Raw genomic sequence first — 24,264 nt, 5'->3', positions numbered from 1 at the left:
TTCCAGCATTTGCAGTTCCTTCTTAAACAATAAAGTGTAGATGGCGTTGATGGCGTTGAGGGAGGCTAGTTTGTGTGATGGACGGGGCTACATCCACAACTCTCTGCAATTTCTTGAGGACTGGCTGCTTCTGAACAGTGTTGTCCCGATGTTTTTCAAGTAGACCAAATGAGTTTGGCAAAAAAAACCCCACAGAAAGTGTTGGTGTAACTCAACGGCTCAGACAGCATCTCGGGAGAACACGAATAGAAAACACAGTGGGTCAGCGGTAGAGTTTGTGCCTTATAGCTCCAATGACCTGTGTTCGATCCTGACTATGGGTGCTGTCTGTACGGAGTTTGCATGCTCTCCCTGTGACCACGTGGGTCTTCTCTGGGTCCTCTAGTTTCCTCCCACACTCCAAAGACATACTGGTTTGCAGTTTGACACAAAATGCTGGAGGAAGTCAGGGGGACAGGCAGCATGCCTGGAGAGAAGGAATAGGTGACCTTTCGGGTCGAGACCCTTCTTCAGACTGATCATGTCTTTTTGCAGGTTAATTGGCTACGGTAAAACTGTAAATTGTAGGATAGTGTAAGTGTACGGGATGATTGCTAGACGGCACGGACTCGGTGGGCCGAAGGGCTCGTTTCTGTACGGGTTCAACATGATGTTTTGGGTCAGGACCCTTCTTCAGACTGAAGATTGGTTTGGCATCTGGATATCAGACTGGAAAGAGACATTGTCGGTCTGAATGGGAACTGGAGCAAGAACAAAGCTTTAAGGAAGAAAAGTGGCAAGATTTTGTGTGAGGCAGTGAGTCTCCACAAACATGGCAGCTGTATTTGCTCAAGACTCCAGTGGAGAGTTTATCTTCCAGTAACGTTGATTCAGATGAAAGTTACACAAACCAACCAAAACAAGCTGTAGAATCAACCTCAAAGCCAAAGATCTTGTGCGATAATCCTTTTCCCACACTCTTTAGTCTTGTTGCTTTTCCGAAAGAGACTGCCAAATTCAGTTATCACTAGGTTTACGAGGGGAATTGCTTCTTGTGGTTTAATCTATATACTTTGAACTGAATTAAATCTGTCCAGAACTTTATTTCCTGTGACTGGATAATGTTACAGTACCAAGATGTGACTCGAAAACACTTTGCTCTATTTTTCAACATTTTCAAAAGGGGGTCACAGATGTAAATGCCTCTATGGCTATGGATTACATCGGGAATTAGGTGCTCTAGAAATTGAAGAGAAACTTCTTTACCCAAACGAGTTGCCTGCTGATTCTAGAGGTTTTCACAGATTGGACAAACTTGGGTTGTTTTCTTTGGAACTTCAGAGTTTGTGGGAAGACCTGAGGGAAGCATCTAAAATTATCAGAGGCATAGATAGGGTGGACAGTCAGAACCTTTTCCCCAGGGTGGAAATATCCAAGACTAGACAACATAGCTTTAAGGTGAGAGTGGGGAAGTTTAATGGAGTTGTGCGGGGCAAGTTGATTTTACACAGAGGGTGGTGGGTGCCTGGAACACACTGCCAGGGCTGGTGGTAGAGGCAGATACGATAGTGGTGTTTAAGGGGCTTTTAGATAGGCTCATGTCTATGCAAGGAACGGCGGGATATGGATTACGTGCAGGCAGATGAGATTAGTTTTTGGCATCATGTTCGGCACAGACATTGTGGGCTGAAGGGCTTGTATTCGTGCTGTACTGTCCTATATTCTAGACTTTCTAACATAGGAAGAGCCTTGGTTCTCTTTCAGTCTCTCTTCCACGCTTGCAATGGTCTGGAATAAATTATCTGATGTGTGTACCAAGCCTATCATCATTATTACATTATCTGTCCCATTTCATTCTTATTAGAGCAATATTTTAACCATTAATTTATTTAATAGACCTATGATTCAATCATAGGATGAGTAATTTTCATTTAATGTTGCCATCTTCACTCAGCTCATATATAAATAGCTGTTTAATTCTCCTCCTGTCATTTCTACAAACATCGGGCCGTTAATTGAATCAAGAATCTAAACATCGGGTGAGTTTAATTGCCCATTTTTCATACTCGATGGTTTATTTTATTTTTTCATATCCGCCTTGTGTCCAATTGTGATCGGATCAAAGCCAAAGTATATGGGAACAAAGAGACACACAAAATGCTGGAGGAACTCAGCAGGTCAGGCAGCATCTGTGGAGAACATGGATAGGTGACATTTCAGATCGGGACTCTTCTTCAGACTGATTGAAGTGGGAGGTGGAGGGAGAATCCTTATATCCGATGCGTAAAGGGTTGAATTCATTATGGAAAGTTTGTGGCAGGGTGATTTTGAATAGAGGCAAGCTGGGGCAGAAAGTATGAATGTTTAGCCTCCTGAGATAGACACGAAGTGCTGGCGTAACTCAGCAGGTCAGGCAACAACTCACGAGAAAAGGGACGGGTGATGTTTTCGGTTGGAACTCTTCTTCAGACTTCAGCCGCCTGGTACGCTCACATTATCCTCTTCCAAGGACCAATCCCTGGGATTGTCCATGTGTGAACCACCTATAATTGACCCTATTTTTGTTTTAATGTATTTGTATACTGGATGTGGGCATTACTGGTCAAGCATGTTTCTATCGTCCATCAAAAAACTGCAGCGGATGGAAATCTGAAACATAACAGGATACAACATTAACCTCATCTTGCCTCATCATCGGGGGCACGGTGGCGCAGCGGTAGAGTTGCTGCCTTACCGTGCCAGAGGCCCGGGTTTCATCCTGACTACGGGTGCTGTCTGTATGGAGTTTGTATGTTCTCTCTATGACCGTGTTAGTTTTCTCCAGGTTTGCTCAGGTTTCCTCCCACACACACCAAAGGTGTACAGGTTTGTAGGTTCATTGGCTCTGGTGAAAAAAAATGTAAATTGTCCCTAGTGTGTAGGATAGTGCTGGTGATTGCTAGTCAGCGCAAACTTAGTGGGCCGAAGGGCCTGTATCCGCGCTGTATCAAAGGTTTCAACGATGAACTATTAAGGACTGTCTTTGGCTACACTAGAATTTGTTTATTTTGCACTAGTTTTAGGGTTATTCGTTTATTAGAGCCATACTGTGTGGAACCAGGCCCTTCGGCCCACCTTGCCCACGCCGACCAATATGACCCATCTACACTAGTCCCACCTGCCTGCATTTGGTCCATATCCCTGCAGACCTTTCCTATCCATGTACCCGTTCAAATGTTTCTTAAACGTTGTGATACCGTCTTATTGATGTTTGGTTTATTATATATTATCTATGAGTATTGTGTTCATCGGCCTTTTATGCTGCTGCAAATAAGAATCTCATTGTTCCATTGTTGGTACATATGGCAATTAAACACTCTTGACTTGACTCTTGGAGGGGATGGACAGATGATGTTTCGGATCAGAACCCTTCTTCAGACCTGATAATCAGAACACTGGAACAGATGAGGCAGAAGGATTGCATCTTCTTAATCTGCCTTATTAAATGTGCTTGTGTTAAGGGTACATAAGGCAAATGCACAGAGTCTTTTATCCAGAGCCGGGGGGGGGGGGGGGGGGGGGGGGGGGGGGAGATTTAATAGGAACCCGGGGGGCAACTTTTCTACACAAAGGGTGGTAGGTGCATTAAATCAGCTGCCTGAGGACGTGATTGAGGCAGGTACTATCGCAACATTTAAAAATCATTTGGACAGGTACATGGATAGGATAGGTCTAGAGGGATTATGGGCCAAATGTAGCCAAATGGGACTAACTTAGATGGGAAAGAGTTGACAAGGAACTGCAGATGCTAGTTTTGCAATGAGTATATGGAACCGCCTCCCAGAGTAAGTGGTTGAGGCAGGTACAATAACCGAGGTTTAGAGAGATGTGGGCCAAACGCCGGCAGCTGGGACTTGTGTAGATGGGGAACGTTGGTTATTGTGAGCAAGTTGGGCCGAAGGGCCTGTTTCCACGCTGTATGGCTCTATGACGATGACTCTATGAGCAGATAGCTTGGTTGAACCAGCTAGCTTAGGCAACTTTCAGGATAGCGTATTGGGTGGATGGGTGGGGAGAGGGAGGAGGGGGGATACTAACAGCTTCAAGTCTGAACTGGGATGATGGAAGGAGGTATCCATATTCCCATATATCAGGAAGCATTATTGTTCTGTTATCTGTCCCTAATTCCTGGCAGCAATCATATTCCATTTGGTTTTGCCTTGCAATAACTTCCAGTAAAACTGTTTGCCTTTTACAGTTATTTATTAACCAGTGTGTGTCACATTTAAGCAATAAGTCACGTATATATTATACTCTGGGCTCGTTTTCTGTTTGTGTTGTTGCCTTAACTCTGTCATGTAGACACAAAACTATTTGATTCTAGTATTAAGGTTATTAATTTATTGAGTTGGAGTTTATTAATATACTATCTGTGTGTATTGTGTTTATGGGCCCGTTGTGCTGCTGCAAGTAAGAACTGTGTTGTTTTGATGTTGCTACATATGACAATGACACACTCTTGAATCTCTCTTGACTCTTGGAGGGAACGGACAGATGACACACCTTTAGAATGGAGATGATGAGGGATTTCTTTAGTCAGAGGGTGGTGAATCTGTGGAATCCATTGCCACAGACGGCTGTAGAGGACAGATTCTTGATAAGTAAGGGCGTCAAAGGTTACGGGGACAAGGCAGCAGAATGGGGTTGAGAGGGAAAGATAGATCAGCCACGATTAAATGACGAAGTAGACTAGATGGGCCTAATTCCGCTTCTGAAATTGACGTATGAAATTATGAATTTGCGACATTTTGGATCAAGGCATTATTTCACACCCGATCATCATAACACGGCAACACATGAGGTAAGAAGATCGCATCTTCCTAATGATCCTCAAATTGCCTTTCAGCAGAAGGTTTATTTTAACCAGCTAGATTAGGGTGCACCAATGTCTATCCACCACTTAGGAAAAAAATAATACCCAAAATGATAAGGCAAGTGCCTAGCATTAGCAGTGAGAATATTGTGGAAGATACTGTATGGAAATAGGCCCGTCAGTCCATCGAGTCCACACCGACCATCAATCACTCATTCTATATTATCCCACTTTACAGAGAGCCAATTAACCTATAAACCTGGTGGTAGACAAAAGTGCTGGAGAAACTTAGCGGGTGCAGCAGCATCTATGGAGCGAAGGGTTTCGGCCCGAAACGTTGCCTATTTCCTTCGCTCCACAGATACTGCGGCACCCGCTGAGTTCCTCCAGCACTTTTGTCTACCTTCGATTTTCCAGCATCTGCAGTTCCTTCTTAAACCTATAAACCTGCACCTCGTTGGGATGTGGGGGAAACCCATGCGGTCACAGGGAGGACGGAAAAACTCCACAAGGGCAGCACCCGAGGTTGGGATGAAACCCGGGTCCCTGGCACCATTTAGCAGCAGCTCTATCAGTTACGCCACTGTGCCACCCAGTTGTACAATTTCCTCTGTGTCCTAAATAGTTGTTATTCAACGAGCCAGCACATTGAGAGAGCTCACTTAGAGAATGGCTGCAGTCGTTCCTACAGTACAGGACATGGAGGGGGTGGTTCCACTAGTCTAGGACCAGAGGGCATGGCCTCAGAATAAAAGGGCCTGCCTGCCTTTAGAAAGGAGGTGCAAGGAATATCTTTAGGGTGGTGAATCTGTGGAATTCATTGTTTTTTTTTTTTTTAAAGCAGAGATTGACAGATTCTCGATTAGTAAGGGTGTCAAAGGTTACGGGGAGAAGGCAGGAGAATGGAGTTGAGGGGTAAAGACAGATCAGCCATGATTGAATGGCAACGTAGACTTGATGGACCGAATGGCCTAATTCTGCTCCTAGAACTTATGAAGTTAGTACAGGAGTGATAGACACAACGTGCTGGAGTAACTCAGCGGGTCAGGCAGCATCTCTGGAGAAAGGGAATCGGTGATGTTTCGGGTGAGAACCCCAAACATCAACAATCCATTTTCTCCAGAGATGCTGCCTGACCTGGTGAATTACTCCAGTATTTAGTGTGTATCTTCGGTATAAATCAGCACCTGCAGGTCTTACCTACACAACAATAGGCCGTTATGGACTCGACTCTTCCTGTGTTGCCGGCCTTTTCCAACCTCTAGTTCTCCCGCCCACCTCTAATCCAAATTTCACCGTACCTTAATTGGTACATGTGACAATAAACTAACTTTGAAACCTTGGAATCTGCAGAAGGGTTCCGACCCGAAACGTCACCTTCTCCTTTTCCCTAGAGATGCTGCCTGACCCACTGAGTTTTACACCAGCATTTTGTGTCCATCTTCGGTATAAACCAGCATATGCAGTTCCTTCCTACACACGAGTGATAGCTCTTGTTGTTGTTGTTGTTTGGGGTATTGGAAGAAGTGCTATACAAATGTGGTTTCGGTAAAACAAAATTACTTGCCACAGCAAGAATCGACGGCTTGGTGATGTTCAAATTGGTCCATTCCACCCAATGATTTAGACCTTTGATGCAACTCCTCATACACTTCTGAAATAATCTAACCCTTGTGTTCAGCTTCCTGCATCCGTGTTAAAAACTTGGCGTACAAAGGCAGCTCCTGTTCTCTCTCCTCTGCTCTCAATTTGACCCATTTTCTCCTGCCTCTGTACTAACTTTGACAGATACATTTCAAAAGTCACTTGGGGCAGGTCACACCAGTGTGAGTGGAAGCGAGCATGGAACCAATCTGTTATAATAGAAGGAATACGTCAGCGTTATCCTCAGGGAACAGACCAACTATCAGAAATGTTGCGAATGAGGGAGAGGGAGTAAAAGAGTGAGTGAGTGTGAGTTTGCGAGAGAGAAAGAAAATACTGGAGTGACTCAGTGGGTCTGTGAAGAGATCGCATGGTCACAGGGAGAACATACAAACTCCGTACAGACAGCGCCCGCAGTCAGGATCGAACCCGGGTCTCTGGCGCCGTAGGCAGCAACTCTACAGCTGCGTCACTGTGTCTCCTCTTGGTGTCTGTTAGCTCTCCAATTTATCTCTCTTCCTAACTCCACGCAACCCTCCCCCAATTCCCCACCCTCTCTCTGTCTCCCCCTGTCCTTGTCCCCTGCCTCCTACTCCAATTCAGGTAGGTTTGTCTCTCTATCTCACGCACACGCACACATTTGTAACAACATTTAAATGATCTGAATGGTCCGAAGAAGGTTCCCGACCCGAAACGTCACCTGCCTGACCAGCTGAGTTACTCCAGCACTTTTTCTCTATCTTTGGTATAAATCAGCATCTGCAGTTCTTCGATTCAACATTTAACAGGTACACGGAGAGAAAACGTTAAGGGGAACATGGGCCAAACGTGGGCAGGTGGGACGTGTAGATGGGGCATCTTGGTCATTATGGGCTGAAGGGCCTGTTTTTGTGCTGTATGACTATGACTATGACTTTCTCCCCTTCTCATGCATTATTCTCTCTCTCTTCTTGTCTATGTTAAGTTCTCTCTCTCCCTCTTAGTTCCATTCTCTTCCCGTATATCTTTCTCCCTGTGTCAGGTAACTTCCCCTCCTGTCTCTCTCACCCTCTCTCTCCACCCCTCGTCTCTCGTATTATTCTTCCTCCCCTTGTCTCCGTTAAGCCCCCTCCGCTCTCTCCCTACTTGTCTGTTAAGTTCTCTTTCTAATTTCCTCTGTTAAGTCACCTCTCTCTCTCTCTCTTTCCCTCTCCTTGACTCTGGTATCCTCCCCTCTACCCCGCATCCTCGATCTGCTCCACCCGCCTGCACCTCCCTCTCTCCCTCGCTGGGAACCTCTGCCACAGTCCCATTGCTAGTTTGCGTGTGCCTGCCCCATGTCCTTGTTGACAGAGCGTGGGAGGGGAGGGCGTGAGAAGGAACGCTGGTGAGAGCAGGTGGAAAGAAGGGCAAGACAAACAGAGAGAGAGAGATAGAGAGATAGAGGCGCTGGGGAAGGGAGCCAGTGGAGAGGGAGCCGTCGCCGCGCAATGTCCCGGGACCAGCCGCTAGCCGACCCTCACGGCCGGTCACTCGCCGGTAAGTAGACCCGTAACTCGGACAGGAATACCGGCCCCTGGCCCGGGCTGTGGGTACCAGATGGACAAACTTTCAAAAAGAAAGTCCACGTTCTCCAGAGATGATGCCTGATCCGCTGAGTTACTCCAGGACCGTGTGTCTTTTTGTATCTAAACCAGCATTGTACCCCCTATATGCCACATCTCAGCTGGTCCCATTTGCTTGTGTTTGGCCCATATCCCGCTAAATCCTTCCTATCCATGTACCTATCTTTTAAACGATTCATAGAGTCATGCAGCGCAGAAACAGGCCCTTCGGCCCAACTTGCCTAAGTCGACCAACAAGCCCCATCGACACCCGTCCCACCGGCCTCCGCGTGGCCCCTATCCCTCTAAATCCTTTCTAACCGTGTAATAGTCTTTTAAATGGTGTTATTGTTCCTGCCTCAACTACTTACTGTGCCAGGTCTTTCCGTATACCAATTGCAAACCAGCATCTGCAGTTCCTTGTTACTCCCATATGTCCCATCTAAACTACTCCCATCTGCCTGTGTCTGGCCCATATCCCTCCAAATCCTTCCTATGCATGTATCTGCCTTTTAAATGTGTAGAATCAGAGCCATACAGCCTGGAATAGGTCCTTCAGTCTAACTTGCCAACGCCGACCAAGGTTCCATCTACACGAGTCCCACCTGCCTGCATTTGGCCCATATCCCTCTAAACATTTGTCATTGTACCTGCCTCAACCACTTACTCTGGCAGGTGGTTCCATATACCCATTGTACGAGTCAGGTGGTGTGCACTTTCAAACTTCAGTACCTTCGGCACAGACTCGGTGGGCCGAAGGGCCTGTTTACACATGGTATCTCTAAAGTCTAATGACTGTGCCACCCTCCTTTTTTATAATTCTCTGCAGGGAGTAATTTCAATGTTTTATTCAACCTTATCTGCACAGCGGTGATGGTCTAAGTTCAAAGATATGCATGATTTCAGGCATTGAATAAGGGAACAACATTCAGACTGGAGGTAATGAAACAAGCCAAGTTAAGCAAAGGGACAATAAGGAATATGAGACTGATCTCCCCACCATCAAAGAGTCGCTGCCTCAAAAAGGTAGCCAGCATCATTAGAGACACACACCACCCTGACCACGCTCTCATTTCACTCCTGCCATCAGAATAAAAGTATAGGAGCCTGAAAACTGTAACGTCCAGGTTCAGGAGCAGCTTCTTCCCTGCAACCATCGGGCTAATAAACACTGCAACCTCCATATAGCCTCCAAACTAAGTGAACTTGATGACATTATTTTTGACTTTTGCACTATTATTGTCTATTTTTTTGTCTGGCCGTTTCGTTTATATATACTGACGTTTTTTAGTTGTTTACTATGGGTTTTATGAAGTACTATGTTCACGTATCTGTTGTGCTGCTGCAAGTAAGAATTTCATTGCTCCTTTTTGGGACATATGACAATAAAACAGTCTTGACTCTTGAGAGGCAAGGTCGCTATTGACTAAAATTGATGCATCACATTGTCCACTGGATTAGGACAAGTGGGGTTGAGGTATAGGGAGAGGTTGGGCAGGCTACAACTTTATTCCTTGGAGCACAGGAGGCTGAGGGGTGATCTTTTAGAGAGGTATAAATCATACGGGGAATAGACAGGGTGAATGCAGAGTTTTTAATTCCCAAGGTAGGGGAATCAGGAAAACTAGGGAGCACAGGTTTAAGGTGAGAGGGGGAAGATTTAATAGGAACCAGAGAGAGACAGTGGGTATATGGAACCAGCTGCCAGAGGAGGTAGTTGAGGCAGGTACTATAACAACATTTAACAGACACTTGGACAGGTACATAGATAGGAAAGGTTTACATGGATATGGTCCACTTCCCCTTTCCCCTCTCCCATCAGGCAAGAGGCACACACGTGTGTAAACGCACACCTCCAGATTCAGGGGCAGTTTCTTCCCAGCTGTTATCAGGGAACTGAGCCATCCTACCAACAACTAGAGAGCAGTCCTCAGCTACTATCTTCCTCATTGGAGACCCTCAGGCTATCTTTAATTAGACTCTACTGAACTTTATCTTGCACTAAATGTTATTCCCATTGTTCCCTTTATCTGCACACTGAACGGCTCGATTGTATTCATGTATAGTCTTTCTGCTGCCTGGTTAGCAGCAACAAAAACTCTACACTGTACCTCGGTACATTTGACAATAAACTAAACTCAGTCAGGTGGGACTAATGTAGATGGGGCACCTTGGTCAGCATTGGTAGGTTGAGCTGAAGGGCCTGTTTCCTTGCTGTTTAACTCCAGCACTTCCCTTGGAAGACCGTTCCAGCACTTACAGCCTTCTGATTAAAAACACTTGCCTTGTAAATCTCCTTTAAACTTTCCATCTCTCACTTTAAAACTATGCCTGTTAAAATTCTGACATTTCCATCCTGGGCAAAGTACTCAGACTGTCTACCCTATCTATGCCTCTGATAATTTAATCTACTTCTCTCAGGTCTCCGCTCATTCCAGAGAAAATAATCCAAGTTTGGCCATTTGATCCGATCGGTATCTCACATAAATACAAATTTGGATCAAGATTATTGAGCACTAAGGTTTTAATGTTTGTTTATTAATATCAAGCTAAACTTACCTGCATCAAGAAGGATCAACTATTATGGGTAGATTAGTAGTTTGATATTGTAAGGAAGCCAGGTGGGCTCTCCAATAAATATGTTTAGTTTAGTTTAGAGATACAGCACGTAAACAGGCCCTTTGGCCCACCAAGTCTGTTCTGACCAGCGATTCCTACACACTAACACTATCCTACACACATTAGGGACAATTTACAATCTTACCAAGCCAAATAGGCTACAAACCTGTACGTTTTTGGATTGTGGGTGGAAATCGGATATCCCGGAGAAAACCCACACAGGTCACTTGATTTTTGTACATGATTTTGATGGGAAAGGGGTTTTATTGGGTTGACATTGGAAGGGATTTGGCCCCTTTTTTGGGGGAAGCCAAGAAAACAGAATTACAATTCTATTAGCTCTGATCTTACTTAATGGCAAAGCAACATCAAATGATTGTGTGGTCTGTTCCAGCTTCTATTTCCCACACTTTCATGAATTCATTGGAAATTTGGGCAGAGGGATGGCAGATGGACTTTGAGGTGTACACTGGTGCACTTTGAGGTGTACGCTGGTGCACTGAGGTCAGATATAAGAGGAAAGTATAAGGAAAATGGCCGGACTCTTAGGAGCATTGATGTGCTAAGAATCTCGAGGTGTTGGTCCATAGCTCCCTGAAAGGTAGCAACACAAATAGATGTTGTTTCTTTCAATCAATCAAAAAGCTTACCTGTGCTGTTTCAAGTCTATTTACATTAGATATATGGTTGTGTGCAAATATTACAAATATCAACATCTTTATAAACTCCAGGATCTACATGTAGATTCACAATCGCCTGTGGGAACACTTGACATTTTAATTGCAAACCTCTCCCAGACTGAGGTGCTGAGGTATTAACCGGATACAATTATCTTGAGATGAATTTACTTATGAATATGAATGGAAAATATGAATGGAAAAAATGTATAATGGAACTGATAAGGATAGGTTTCATGATGTTAAATTGGGCCTGGATTATATTTGTTCTTCGTCCAATTTTTCTTCCAGCTTTACTTTAGCTTACCTTAAGGGCCTGTCCCACCTAGGTGATTTTTTCGGCGATTTTATCGGCGACTGTCACAGTCGTAGCAGGTCGCCAAAAAAGCGGCGACTGGACCCCCCCTCCCCCTCCCCCCCCCCCACGACAATGTCTGTGACAAGCTACAACAACCTACCACCTAGTCAACGTCAAGCTACGGCAAGCTACCGACAACCGGCGACCCATTAGGACGTCCACCTACGACCACACAGGCAACAACCCATGACAACCAAAGTCAACCTGCGTCCACCCGCGAAAAGCTACGATAAGCAACGACCCTGTCGGCGACATCTGAAGACAATTCAGTCGCCGGTGTCTGTCGGCGGTTGACGGAGGTAGTCGCCAATGGAATTCACCGACGTCAGCACCCAGCGACAACCAACGTCACCTGGCGACAACCTGCATCATCCTGGCGACAACCTACAATTAACCTACAAACCTGCACATATTTGGAATGTGGGAGGAAACCGGAGCACCCGGAGAAAACCCATGAGGTCACAGGGAGAACGTGCAAACTCTGTACAGACAGCACCCGTGGTCAGGATCGAACTGGGGTCTCTGGCAGTGTAAGGCAGCTACTCTACTGCTGCGACACTGTGCCGCCCAGCTTCTGCACCAATTTATCTAAAATCTACTCCTGGCCCCAAGTCCTTGTGTGAAATGTTGTTCAGTAAATGTGAGAAATCTGTTTATGTTTTACACATCCATCTCACTGCATCACCAACCCCAAATCCCACCTCGAGTCCCACCTCAGCAGGTCAGGCAGCATCTCTGGAGAACATGGAGACCCTTCTTCATACTCTAAATAAAGAACTGCAGATGCTGGTTAACACACAAAAGGACACAAAGTGCTGGAGCAACTCAGTGGGACGGGCAGCATCTCTGGAAAAAATGGACAGGTGATGTTTCAGGTCAAGAACCTTAATCAGACTAGAAGAGGAGAGATATGCTGCTTGACTCACTGAGTTACTCCAACACTTTGATTCGTGTTTTGTAAACCAGCATCTGCAGTTCCCCGTTTCAACATCAATGAGGGATTTGATTGAAATGGTCAAAGTCACGTTGTGCCTTCATAGATCTCAGAGATAGTGTTTTAAATGGCAGATGTGTCAATAATTAAACACAGCAGAATTAAAAAATAATTGATCCAGGTAATTGAAAAACCCAAATAGTTGGGGATTTTATAATCCATAATAAATGGATTAAGATAAATTAAAAATAGTTTGGGGGTCGCTAGTCGGCGCAGACTCGGTGGGCCGAAGGGCCCCGTTTCCTCACTGTATCTCTAAACTAAACCAATTACCGGGTTTGACTAAATTTAACACAGCCGGATTGTTTCCTCAAAAGAACACCTCAAATATATTGGCGTTTCCAAAGCCCAAAGGCTGCGTGCAGTTCATAGCATCTGGAGATGAATGAAAGCTTTGTGATTGCATCCGAAACAGTGACTGCCACCAAGTTCGGTAACAAAACTGAACTTGTGGTAGAAATTCTTACCACACGAACTGAACATTGTAACATGCTGTCTGTTTCCATTCATGGTCTGAATGGCGTGTGGTCTGAGAGAAGGGGAAGGGTGTGGTGACAGATGAGGATGGAGGGGTGGGATTCTTTGCTACTTACTATAAATTTACAAAATCATCGCATCGGTACGAATATCCATTGACAAGGTTGGGCAAGATAGAACCCCAATGCTTGCAACCTTTGGAGTGCAGGAGGATGGCGGGAGATCTTATAGAGCTGTGTAAAATCATGAGAGGAATAGATAGGGCAAATGCACAGGCTTGTGCCCAGAGTAGGGGAATCAAGAACCAGAGGACATAGGTTTAAGGTGAGCGGGAAGAGATTTAATAGGTACCAAGCGGTAACGTTGTTACACAAAAGTGGTGGGTGATGGAACGAGCTACCAGAGGAGATAATTGAGGCAGGTACTAGCATAACGTTCAAGAGACGTTTAGACAGGCGGTAGACAAAAATGCTGGAGAAACTCAGCGGGTGAGGCAGCATCCATGGAGCGAAGGAAATAGGCAAAGTTTTGGGTCGAAACCCTTCTTCAGACCATTGTTCCATAGATGCTGCCTCACCTGCTGAGTTTCTCCAGCATTTTGGCTACCTTCAATTTTCCAGCATCTGCAGTTCCTTCTTAAACGTTTAGACAGGTGGGATAGGTTTTGAGGGATATGGGTCAAGCACGGGTGATGGGATTAGTGTAGATGGGGCATGTTGGTCAGCATGGGCAAGTTGGGCCGAAGAGCCTGTTTCGAGACTGTATGCCTATGGCAAACACACATGCCTTTGTTCAACACGGGTTGTTCTAGTTTCTCCATTATATGAAGGATGAGGAGGCTTTGGAGAGGGTGCAGAGTAGTTTTACCAGAATACCCCCTCACCCATATCCGCTTATCACTCGCCAGGCTTTGTCCAGCCCCTCCTCCCTTCCAGCATTCTCCAACCCCACCCATACCATGTGAAGAAGGATCCCAACCTGAAACGTCACCTATTCATGGTCTCCAGAGTTGTTGCCTGACCCACTGGGTTACTCCAGAACTTTGTGTCTTTATCTGTGGAGGGAACGGCCTGGCGACATTTTGGGTCGAGACACTTCTTCAGACTGATTCCCTCCACAGATGCTACCTGACCTGTTGAGTTCCCCCAGCATTTTGTGTTTTGCTCAAAACCTTTAATTATCTCAATCTCCTAATTAAACCTTAAAAATCTATATCTAAAGGAATGCAATATCCACTCCATGCAATGTGAGCTGAGCATTTAATCTTTTGTCAGCAGTTTAGTTCACAAGAGTATTATATTTCTTGTATCCATTAATCACTTGCAAGGCTTTACCCTACCCTTACCTCTCCTTCAGCTTTCTCTCCCCAACTACAATCAGCCTGAAGTGGGGTCCAGGCTCAAAACATTGCCTGTCCATGTCCTCCTGAGATGCTGCCTGGCTAGCTGAGTTACTCCAACACGTTGTGTTTTATGGACTCTATGCATTTTCTGACCATTAGCTAACTTCAAAGTAGAAAATTCTCCTATCACAACGAGGGCTGTGCCCGAGGACTCGGATCTTACCCAGGGCAAGTACAAGATCAAACATAGAATCAAAGCGAGCTACAGCAAGTAAACAGGCTCTTCACCCCACCAAGTCCACTTCGACCATCCAATAATAAAACGTGAAACCATACATCTCCCTCTTCTCCCCTGTCCCATCAGGCAAGAGGTACAAAAGTTCGAAAATGCACATTTCCGGATTCAGGGACAGTTGCTTCCCAGCTATTATCAGGCAACTGAACCATCCTACCAACAACTAGAGGAAGGTCCTGACTTACCATCTACCTCATTGGAGATCCTCGAACGATTTTTAATCAGACTTTACTGGGCTTTATTTTGCACCAAACGTTATTCCCTTTATCCTGTATCTGGACACGGTAGGCGGCCTGATTGTAATCATGTGTAGTCTTTCCACTAACTGGATAGTATGTAACAAAAAAGCTTTTCATTGTACCTTGGTACACGTGACAATAAACTAAACTGAACATCATTTATATGTTCTTGAATGCAGTTTTAATACAGAAGCCTAGAGAGATGGTGAACCGTTAGCACTGACTGTGCTAAGCGTTTAACTTTGAAGCGTAATAAATACTGTAATAAATAAAGTATAAAACTTTGGATAGACCACATTTGGAGTATTGCGTGTAGATCTGGTCGCTCCACTACAGGAAGGATGCGGGAACTAGGAGAGGATGTCGAAGAGTTTCACTACAATAGACCCAAAAAGCTGGAGTAACTCAGCGGGACAGGCAGCATCTCTGGAGAGGGTGACGTTTCGGGTCGAGACCCTGCTTCCAGACTTCCCGCTGAGTTACTCCAGTTTTTTGTGTCTATCTTTGGTATAAACCAGCATCTGCTGTTCCTTCCTACACTGTTTCACTACAATATTGCCTTGATTGGAATATTTTAGCTATAAGCAGAGTTTGAATGAAGTTGGATTGTTTTCTCTGGAGCCTCGGAGACTAAGTGAGACCTGATAGAAGTATATAAAATTATTAGGGGCACAGATTCCCCATGGTGGAAACGACAAATCCTACAGTGGGTATGTAGGATTCAGATGAGAGGGGCAACGTTTAAAGGAGATGTGCGGAACAATTTTTTTTACACAGAGAGTGGTGGGTGCCTAGAACACACTGGTAAGGCTGATGGTGGAGGCATGTACTATAGTGGTGTTTAAGTGGCTTTTGGATAGACACATGGATATGTAGAAAATGAGGGATATGTGTCATGTCCAGGCAGTGAAGATTAGTTTATTTTGGCATCATATTCAGCACAGATATTTTGAGCCAAAGATCCTATTTATGTGCCATACTGTTTAATGTTCTTTATTCTAAGCTGTCCAGGTTTGTACTAATTTAAACCTCTGGAAGCTTTGAAATGCAAGATGTGGCCATCAAGATTAGGTCCCCTGGTAGACCATTCAGAGGAAATATTGCAAAGAGAAAACAGCAATGTTTCACTACAATATTGACTTGCACCGACGTGTTGGGCCGAAGGGCCTATTCCCGTGCTGTACTGTTCTACAAATACTCTGGGACCATTCCAACTCTCGCCTCTGTTCCCACAAAACTGAGAGATAAGCAGATGGTTCAGAGGAGGTTTACAAGAATGAAAGAGGCAAAATGATGGAGTAGCTCTGCGGGACAAACATCATCTCAGGAGAGAAGGAATGGGTGACGTTTTGGGTCAGACCCTTCTTCAGGTTACTCAGAGTTATCCTACTTCTGAGTTACTCCAGCATTTTGTGTTTATCTTCGGTGTAAAACAGTGTTCCTCCCAACACACTGAGAGAGATGCTGCCTGACCCGCAGAGCTACTCCATCGTTTTGCGTCTATCATTCTTGTAAACCTCCTCTCAACCCTCTCCAACGCCAGCCCGTCCTCCGCAGATGGGGCCCCATATGAAAAGAATTAGGTTAAAGCAGATACTCTATCTCTCTATCTCCCTCCTTTCAATGCAGACCAGCCTGCGGACGAAGCAGAGGGTCTCCGCGGGATATGCGGCTCTCCGGCGGGTAGTCAGCCGGCTCACCTGCTCCATCACGGGGGTTTCGGGGCGCGGCGGGCTGCGTTGGAGTCGAGCAGGGAACCAGAGAGCGACCGCACCTTAGCCCGAACAGCCCAGTTCAACAGGTAACTTAACAGAGGGTTTGGGGAGTGGAGGGGAGAGGGGAAGAAAAGAGAGGGGGAAGAGAAGAGAGGGGGAAGAGAAGAGAGGGGGAAGAGAAGAGAGGGGGAGAAGAAGAGAGGGGAAGAGAAGAGAGGGGAGGAGAAGAGAGGGGGAAGAGAAGAGAGGGGGAAGAGAAGGGAGGGGAAGAGAAGGGAGGGGAAGAGAAGGGAGGGGAAGAGAAGAGAGGGGAAGAGAAGAGAGGGGAAGAGAAGAGAGGGGAAGAGATAAGATGACAGGAGAGGAACGGACAGAAGAGGAGAGGCGAAGAGAGTGGGGAAAAGGAGAAGAGGAGAAGGAGGGAGCGGAGAGGAAAAGGAGGAGAAAGAGATGTGAGGAAAGGAGAGGATGGGAGAGGGAGGGAGGGGAGGGGAGGGGGGGATATCAAAACCAGGTTACCTGCTTCCAACCTTTTTCAGCACAGCAAATCTTGCAGAAATCCAACGAAATGCAAAGACTCAAGTGGATTCTGCCAGTGACACAAATTTAAAAAAAACTCCTTTCTCCTCCCCCGCCAACGAGTCAAATAAATCTTCGGGATGGAGTGAACGAGTGGGAAAGGGGCGCAGGTTTTTAATACATTGCCCTGGCCCGGGCTAAATAAACCCCTCCCACAGGAATGCTGTGTCAGGTCAGGGATCAGAGGGACCGTGAATGAATGTGCGATTCAAAAACTCTCCAGCTAACTTTAGACACTGTCTAAGAATTTATTTTTCGATGCATGGAGCTACAGAGAACTTCTCGGCAGGAATTAAATTCACCGACGTGTGTGTGTTTTTTTGGAACAGCGAAAGCAAGATATTGCAACAAAATATATATGTGTATATATACATATATATTTATATATTACTCCTTTGAGAAGTGTGGGGGAAAGTCGTGTGAATGGGTTCATTTATGAGCCTAGGTATACACCTGGGGTTAACTATGTTGGCGAAGTGAAGTGTGGACGGCGCCGCCCCACAGCAATGCACGGAGTGTGCATGTTGGTGGAATGCGAGTTTATACAGACTGAAGAAGGGTCCCCGATCCCAATATCTCTTCCCTCCATAGATACTCAAACAAGGAACTGCAGAAGGGTGAAGTGTTCAGCCTGAAGAAGGGTTTCGGCCCGAAACGTCACCTATTTCCTTCGCTCCATAGATGCTGCTGCACCCTGCTGAGTTTCTCCAGCATTTTTGTGTACCAAGGAACTGCAGATGCCGGTTTACAAACGAAAAAAAAAACGTCACGTCTCGCTTTTCTCCAGAGATGCTACCTGACCCTCTGAGTTACTCCAGGACTTGTTTCTCGATTGTCTGTCCATGTTCTCCACAGGTGCTGTCTGACCCGCTAAGTTCCTCCAGCGCTTTGCGCTTTGCACAAGATTCCAGAATCTGAAGTTCTTTGTGCCTTGAAAGTTTATTCCAACTCTTTGGAAGTGATTTTTTTTTTTTTTTTGCATAAAGATCATGGCCAAGAAAATTAGATAATCCGGGTTAGGGAAACCTGGGTTACTAGTTTGACCAGAGGCAGGATGCTTCAGAGTAAAGACAAAGTGCTGGAGTCAAATGAAACACAAAGTGCTGGAGGAACTCAATGGGTCAGGCAGCATCTGTGGAGGATAAAAGACCTTGGGACCACTTTTCAGACTTTAGACAGATGCCGCTTGGCCCGTTGAGGTCCTCCTGCACTTTGTGTTTTGCTCGTGATCCCAGCATCTGCAGTTCCTTGTGTCTCTAGACTTGGTCTGCGCCAGATATGACTCCGTCCACTTTCTCAGCTCCGCTACCGGTAAGGAGGGGCCATTAAATACCACTTTACCAGAGTCAGGCACGTTCCAAAAACATGATGGAGTGACCGAGGGCAGCACGCCCCTGAATAATGGGTCATTTGTTTCATTGGGCACTCTCTCTCTCTATCTAATCCTGTAGGTGAACCATGATTGCACCACCTCACTTTCCCAACTCTGCATTCAAACCCGAGGAATGTGGTCGTCATAATTAGTGGCACAACCGGCACAGCCGCAGCCTCACAGCGCCTGAGACACCGGGTTCGATCCTGACCTCAGGCACCGTCTGTGTGTGGAGTTTGTACGTTCTCCCTGTGACCGCGTGGGTTTCCTCCGGGTGCCCCGGTTTCCTCCCACATCTCAAGGACGTGCGGGTTTGTAGGTTAATTGGCCCTCTGCAAATTGCCCCGTGTGTGTAGGGAGTGGATGTGAAAGTGAGACAACATAGAACGAGTGTGAACGGTTGATCAGTGGCCCCCATTTTGCTTCCACCTGTTGCTGCACCCCAACATCTCCAGTCAACAATCCCCCGAATCAGTGCTTTGTATTGTAATCATTGTAATCTTGCCCTTTTGCTTATTGAAGCTGTGATTTTCAGTGATGTTTTGAAATGTGCGTTCTTGCCAAGAGTCAATGCGCCAGCTCTTCATTGCTATCATCCTTTCGTTACTCTCAGTCTCTTTGCTGATTTTTTTATTTCACCCACACAAACACCACTAACTTTTTCACTCACAGCTAACTCAATAACGGCGCTCCATTCTGCCCATACCACACCTCGCTGTCCAAATTCTGGGCAGCACTCAATACAAAGTTTTTCATTGTATCTTGGTGCATGTGACAAAAATAAACCAATACTAATTACACAATTAGAGCAGTCTAGGTGAATGTTTCGCTGAATGCTTGCGCTCGGTCCGCCAAGACCCGCTAAATCTCCTGGTTGCTAGAGTTGCTGCCTTACAGCGCCAGAGACCCGGGTTCGATCCTGACTACGGGTCCTATATGTACAAAGTTTGTACCTTCTTCCCGTGATCGCGTGGGTTTCCCCCGGGTGCTCCATTGTCCCCAGTGTGTAGTATGTGCTAGTGTACAGATAGCTGATCTGCGCAAACTCAGTGGGCCGCAGGGCCTATATCCACGCTGTATCTCTAACATTAAACTAAACTTCCCATCCCCACACTGTCCATTCTGTCCTGGGCCTCCTCCATTCTCAGAGTGAGGCCACAGGACAACCAGAGGAACTGCATCTCATATTACGCTTGGGTTGCTTACAACTTAATTGAATTCTTCCAATCCTATCCAATGAGCTAAACTAAACTAAACAATCCACTCCAATGCACACACATTTCTCCCACCCCCTACCCAGGTTTGGTGCTGGGCCCGTTACTGTCTGTCATCTATATCAATGATTTGGATAAGAACATACAGGACAAGTTTGCTGATGATACAAAAGTGGGTGGTTTTGCAGATAGTGAAGATGGTTGTGAAACATTGCAGCAGGATCTTGATCGATTGGCCAGGTGGGCTGAGGAATGGGTGATGGAATTTAATACAGAGAAATGTCAGGTGTTGCATTTTGGGGACGAATGGGCAGGACCTGCATGGTGAATGGTAGGGCTCCTGGGAGTGTTGTAGAGCAGAGGGATCTAGGAGTGCAGTTGCTTGGTTCCTTGAAGGTGCAGTGGCAGGTAGATCGCGTGGTCAAAAAGGCTTTTTGTACCATTGGCCTTCATCAGTCAGAGTATTGAGTATAGAAGGTGGGAGATCATGTTGTAATTGTATAAGACGTTGGTGAGGCCGCATTTAGAGTATTGTGTTCAGTTCTGGGCACCATGTTATAGGAAAGGTGTTGTCAAGCTGGAAAGGGTACAGAGAAGATTTACGAGGATTTTGCCAGGACTAGAGGGTCTGAGCTATAGGGAGAGGTTGAGTAGGGTGGGACTCTATTCCTTGGAGCGCAGGAGGATGAGGGGTGATCTTATAGTGGTGTATAAAATCATGAGAGGAATAGATCAGGTAGATGGACAGAGACTCTTGCCCAGAGTAGATGAATCTAGTACAAGAGGACATAGGCTTAAGGTGAAGGGGAAAAACTTTAATAAGAATCTGAGTGGCAATTTCTTCACACAAAGGGTTGTGGGGTTATGGAACAAGCTGCCAGAGGAGGAGCTATCCCAACATTTAAGAAACAGTTAGACAGGTACATGGTTTCGAGCGATATGGGCCAAATGTGGGCGGGTGGTACTAGTGTAGTTGGAACATGTTGGGTGGTGTGGGTTAGTTGGACTGAAGGGCCTGTTTCCACGCTGTATCACTCTATGACTCCATGACCCACTGAGTCAACGCTGATCATTGATCATCCGTTCACACTAGCTCTATGTTATCCCACTTTCGCCTTCACTCCCTAACCACTAGGAAGCAATTCACATTGGGCAAATTAATCTACAAGCCTACAAATCTTTGGGATGTGGGAGGAAACCGGAGCACCTGGAGGAACCCCAGACCCCCCGCGGTCACGGACAACGTGCAAGCTCCACACAGACAGCACTCGAGGTCAGAATCGATCCCTGGTCTCTGGCGCTGTAAAGCAGCGGCCCTATCAGCTGCACCACCGTGACGCCCTTAGAGGGTGTGAGTGGATGGCTGAGACTGGGAATCTTTGGTGTCTGCAGCTATCACTCGCACTGTCATTGCATTCTACCTTAGGTCTAGCGCGGATCACCCCACGGTGACACACGAGGTGATTTACAAATACCTGCAACGGCAGCTGGACCAGACCGTGTTGATTCTTCACGCCAAAGTTGCCCAGAAGTCGTATGGGAATGAAAAGAGGTAAGTAGTACCAACAGTAGGTCTTCGATCTGTGGTCTTTCCAATCTCCCTTGGAAGCATTTCCTCCACATAGTCATACAGCATGAAAACAGGCCCTTCAGCCCAACTTGCCCATGCTGAACAAATTGCCCCATCTACACTAGTTCCACCTTGGCCTTTATCCATTTATACCTATCCTATCCATGTACCTGTCCAAATGTTTTTTAAACGTTGTGATAGTACCTTCCTCAGCTACCTCCTCCGGTAGCTAATTCCATACACCCACCACTGTCTGTATAAAAAAAGTTTCCCCTCAGATTCCTGTTCTCCGGAGATTCAATTCAATTCAATTCAATTCAATTCAATTTATTGTCATTTGGACCCCTTGAGGTCCAAACGAAATGCCGTTTCTGCAGCCATACATTACAAACAAATAGACCCAAGACACAACATAATTTACATAAACATCCATCACATTGCTGTGATGGAAGGCCAAAAAACTTTTCTCTCCACTGCACTCTCCCCCCCCGATGTCAGAGTCAAAGTCAAAGCCCCCGGCGGGCGATGGCGAGTTGTCCCGTGGCCATTAAGCCACGCCGGGTGATGCAAGGTAGCGCACCGGGTCTTGGTGTTAGAGCCCCGGCGCGCGCTCGCAGAGACCCGCGGCCTGACCCGCAGTAGATGCTGCCTGATCTGCTGAGTTACTCCAGCACTTTGTGTCCTTAGAAAAATAATAAAGCTTTTTTGTTGCATACTATCCAGTCAGTGAAAAGAATGTACATGATTACAATCAAGCCGCCCACAGTGTACAGATACAGGATAAAGGGTACAGTATATCATTTAGTGGAAGTTGAAGTCTAGTAACGTCCAATTAAAGATAATTTGAAGGTCTCCAATGAGGTAGATGGTAGTTCTGACCGCTCTCTAATTGGTGATAAAACGGTTCAGTTGCTTGATAACAGCTGGGAAGAAACTGTCCCTGAATCTGGAGGTGTGCATTTTCACACTTGTATACCTCTTGCCAGTTGGGAGAGGGGAGAAGAGGGAGTGACCGGGCTGAGACTGGTCCTTGATAATCAACTGGTGGCCTTGTCAAGGCAGCGTGAATTAACGGGAGTTCCACCATGACTTTACTGATGGTTGGTTTTCCTCTGTAATCTTGTTTTAGATTTTTCTGCCCCCCGCCATCTGTCTACCTGACCGGCCCAGGATGGAGGCTAAAACACGAGCGGCTGAAATGTAAGATGCCTGAACATTGACTATGTTGTTCACTGAGTAACAATGTTATATTTGGAGGGAGTCTATTCCTTGGGATCTGCGCACAATGACAACACATCAGTTCAGTGGATTTGTAACTTATTTTAGTCAATGCTTCAAGTGACGAGGCAAAGATCTCCACTTGCTTACTATGACGTTGAAGGTGTGGCACAGGCATAGCAGTTGAGGTGCTGCCTCACAGGGCCAGAGACCCAGGTTCGATCCAGACCTCAGGTGCTGTTTGTATGGAGTTTTTACGTTTTCCCTGTGACCGTGTGGGTTTTCTCCTGGTGCTCCGGTTTCCTCCCACATTCCAAAGACGTGCAGGTTTGTTGGTTATCGGGCCTGTCCCACTGAGTTACTCCAGCATTTTGTGGCTGTCCCGCTGAGTTACTCCAGCATTTTGTGTCTACCTTCGATTTAAACCAGCATCTGTAGTTCTTTCCTACACAGTTTTGTTGGTTAATTAGTCACTGTAAATTGTCCCTAGAGTGTAGGACAGAGGTAGTGTACAGATGATCGTTGGCCAGCGGTAACTTGACGGGCCGAAGGGACTGTTTCCACACAGTATCTCCAAACAAAGTGCTGGAGTAACTCAGCAGGTCAGACTGCACCTCTGGAGAACATGGATAGGTGACGTTTAGGATCGGGACCCTTCTTCAAATTGATTGTAGTGAGTTGGGAAAGAAAGCTTGGAGAGGCAGGACACAAAGCCTGGCAGGTAATAGGTGGTCACAGGTGGGCGGGAGGGCAGGTGAAATGTCAGATAAAGTCCAGCCATTTGCTTATAAAACACTCCCTCCCCTGCACTGATCTATCACCCACCACTCTTTGTATTATCCCTCCTCTCTTCTCGCTTTCAACATCTCCCCTACCCCTCCCGCCTACAATCAGTCTGTAGAAGGGTCCCAACCCGAAACGTCACCTATCCACATTTTAGTCATAGGGTCTTACAGCATGAAAACAGCCCCTTCAGCCCGCTTTGCCCACACTGGTCAACATGTCCCATCTACACTAGTCCCACCTGCTTGCATTTGGCCCATATCCCTCCAAACCTACCCTATCCATGTACCTATCTAAATGTTTCTTAAGCATTGCGATAGTACCTGCCTCAACAATCACCTCCGGCAGGTTGTTCCATACACCCACCACCCTTTGTGTAAAACAGTTACTCCTCAGGTTCCTATTAAACCTTTCCACCCTCACCTTAAAACTATGTCCACTGGTTCTCGATTCCCCAACTCTGGGCAAGAGACTCTGTGCATCTGATCTGTTGTGAATTTACACACCTCTATAAGATCATCCCTCATCCTCCTGCGCTCCAATGAATAAAGACCTTGCTTGCTCATCCTCTCCCTGTAGCTCAGCCCCTCAAGTCCTGGCAACATCCTCATAAATCTTCTCTGCATCCGTTTCAGCTTGACAACATCTTTCCTTTAACATGGTGCCCGGAACTGAACACAATGCTCTAAATATGGCCGCACCAATTTCTTCTCCAGAGATGCTGTCTGACCTGCTGAGTTACTCCGGTATTTTG

At 46.1% G+C, this 24,264-nt stretch overlaps 2 protein-coding genes across 4 annotated transcripts in view; one reads left to right on the top strand and one right to left on the bottom strand.

Moving 5' to 3' along the window:
• matn4 (matrilin 4) overlaps positions 1 to 17,462 on the bottom strand; it is a 37,741-nt gene extending 20,279 nt beyond the window's left edge. For 2 of the 3 annotated variants that reach the window (XM_033041752.1, XM_033041751.1), the window contains exon 1: positions 17,294 to 17,462. The gene's annotated coding sequence lies outside the window, so the exon portion shown is untranslated. The remainder of the gene's footprint in view (positions 1 to 17,293) is intronic. The other variant, XM_033041750.1, reaches the window with a different exon arrangement.
• The window catches only part of rbpjl (recombination signal binding protein for immunoglobulin kappa J region like), a 29,922-nt gene continuing 13,602 nt past the window's right edge, over positions 7,945 to 24,264 (top strand). The window contains exons 1-6 of the mRNA XM_033041250.1: positions 7,945 to 7,993; positions 14,685 to 14,796; positions 14,890 to 14,896; positions 16,643 to 16,860; positions 21,366 to 21,491; positions 22,639 to 22,709. Coding sequence (XP_032897141.1) covers positions 7,945 to 7,993; positions 14,685 to 14,796; positions 14,890 to 14,896; positions 16,643 to 16,860; positions 21,366 to 21,491; positions 22,639 to 22,709 — 583 coding nt within the window. The remainder of the gene's footprint in view (positions 7,994 to 14,684; positions 14,797 to 14,889; positions 14,897 to 16,642; positions 16,861 to 21,365; positions 21,492 to 22,638; positions 22,710 to 24,264) is intronic.

This window comes from Amblyraja radiata, chromosome 23 (genome assembly GCF_010909765.2).
Source record: "Amblyraja radiata isolate CabotCenter1 chromosome 23, sAmbRad1.1.pri, whole genome shotgun sequence".
Lineage (NCBI taxonomy): Eukaryota > Metazoa > Chordata > Chondrichthyes > Rajiformes > Rajidae > Amblyraja > Amblyraja radiata.
This window is presented reverse-complemented; position numbering and strand designations above follow the sequence as displayed.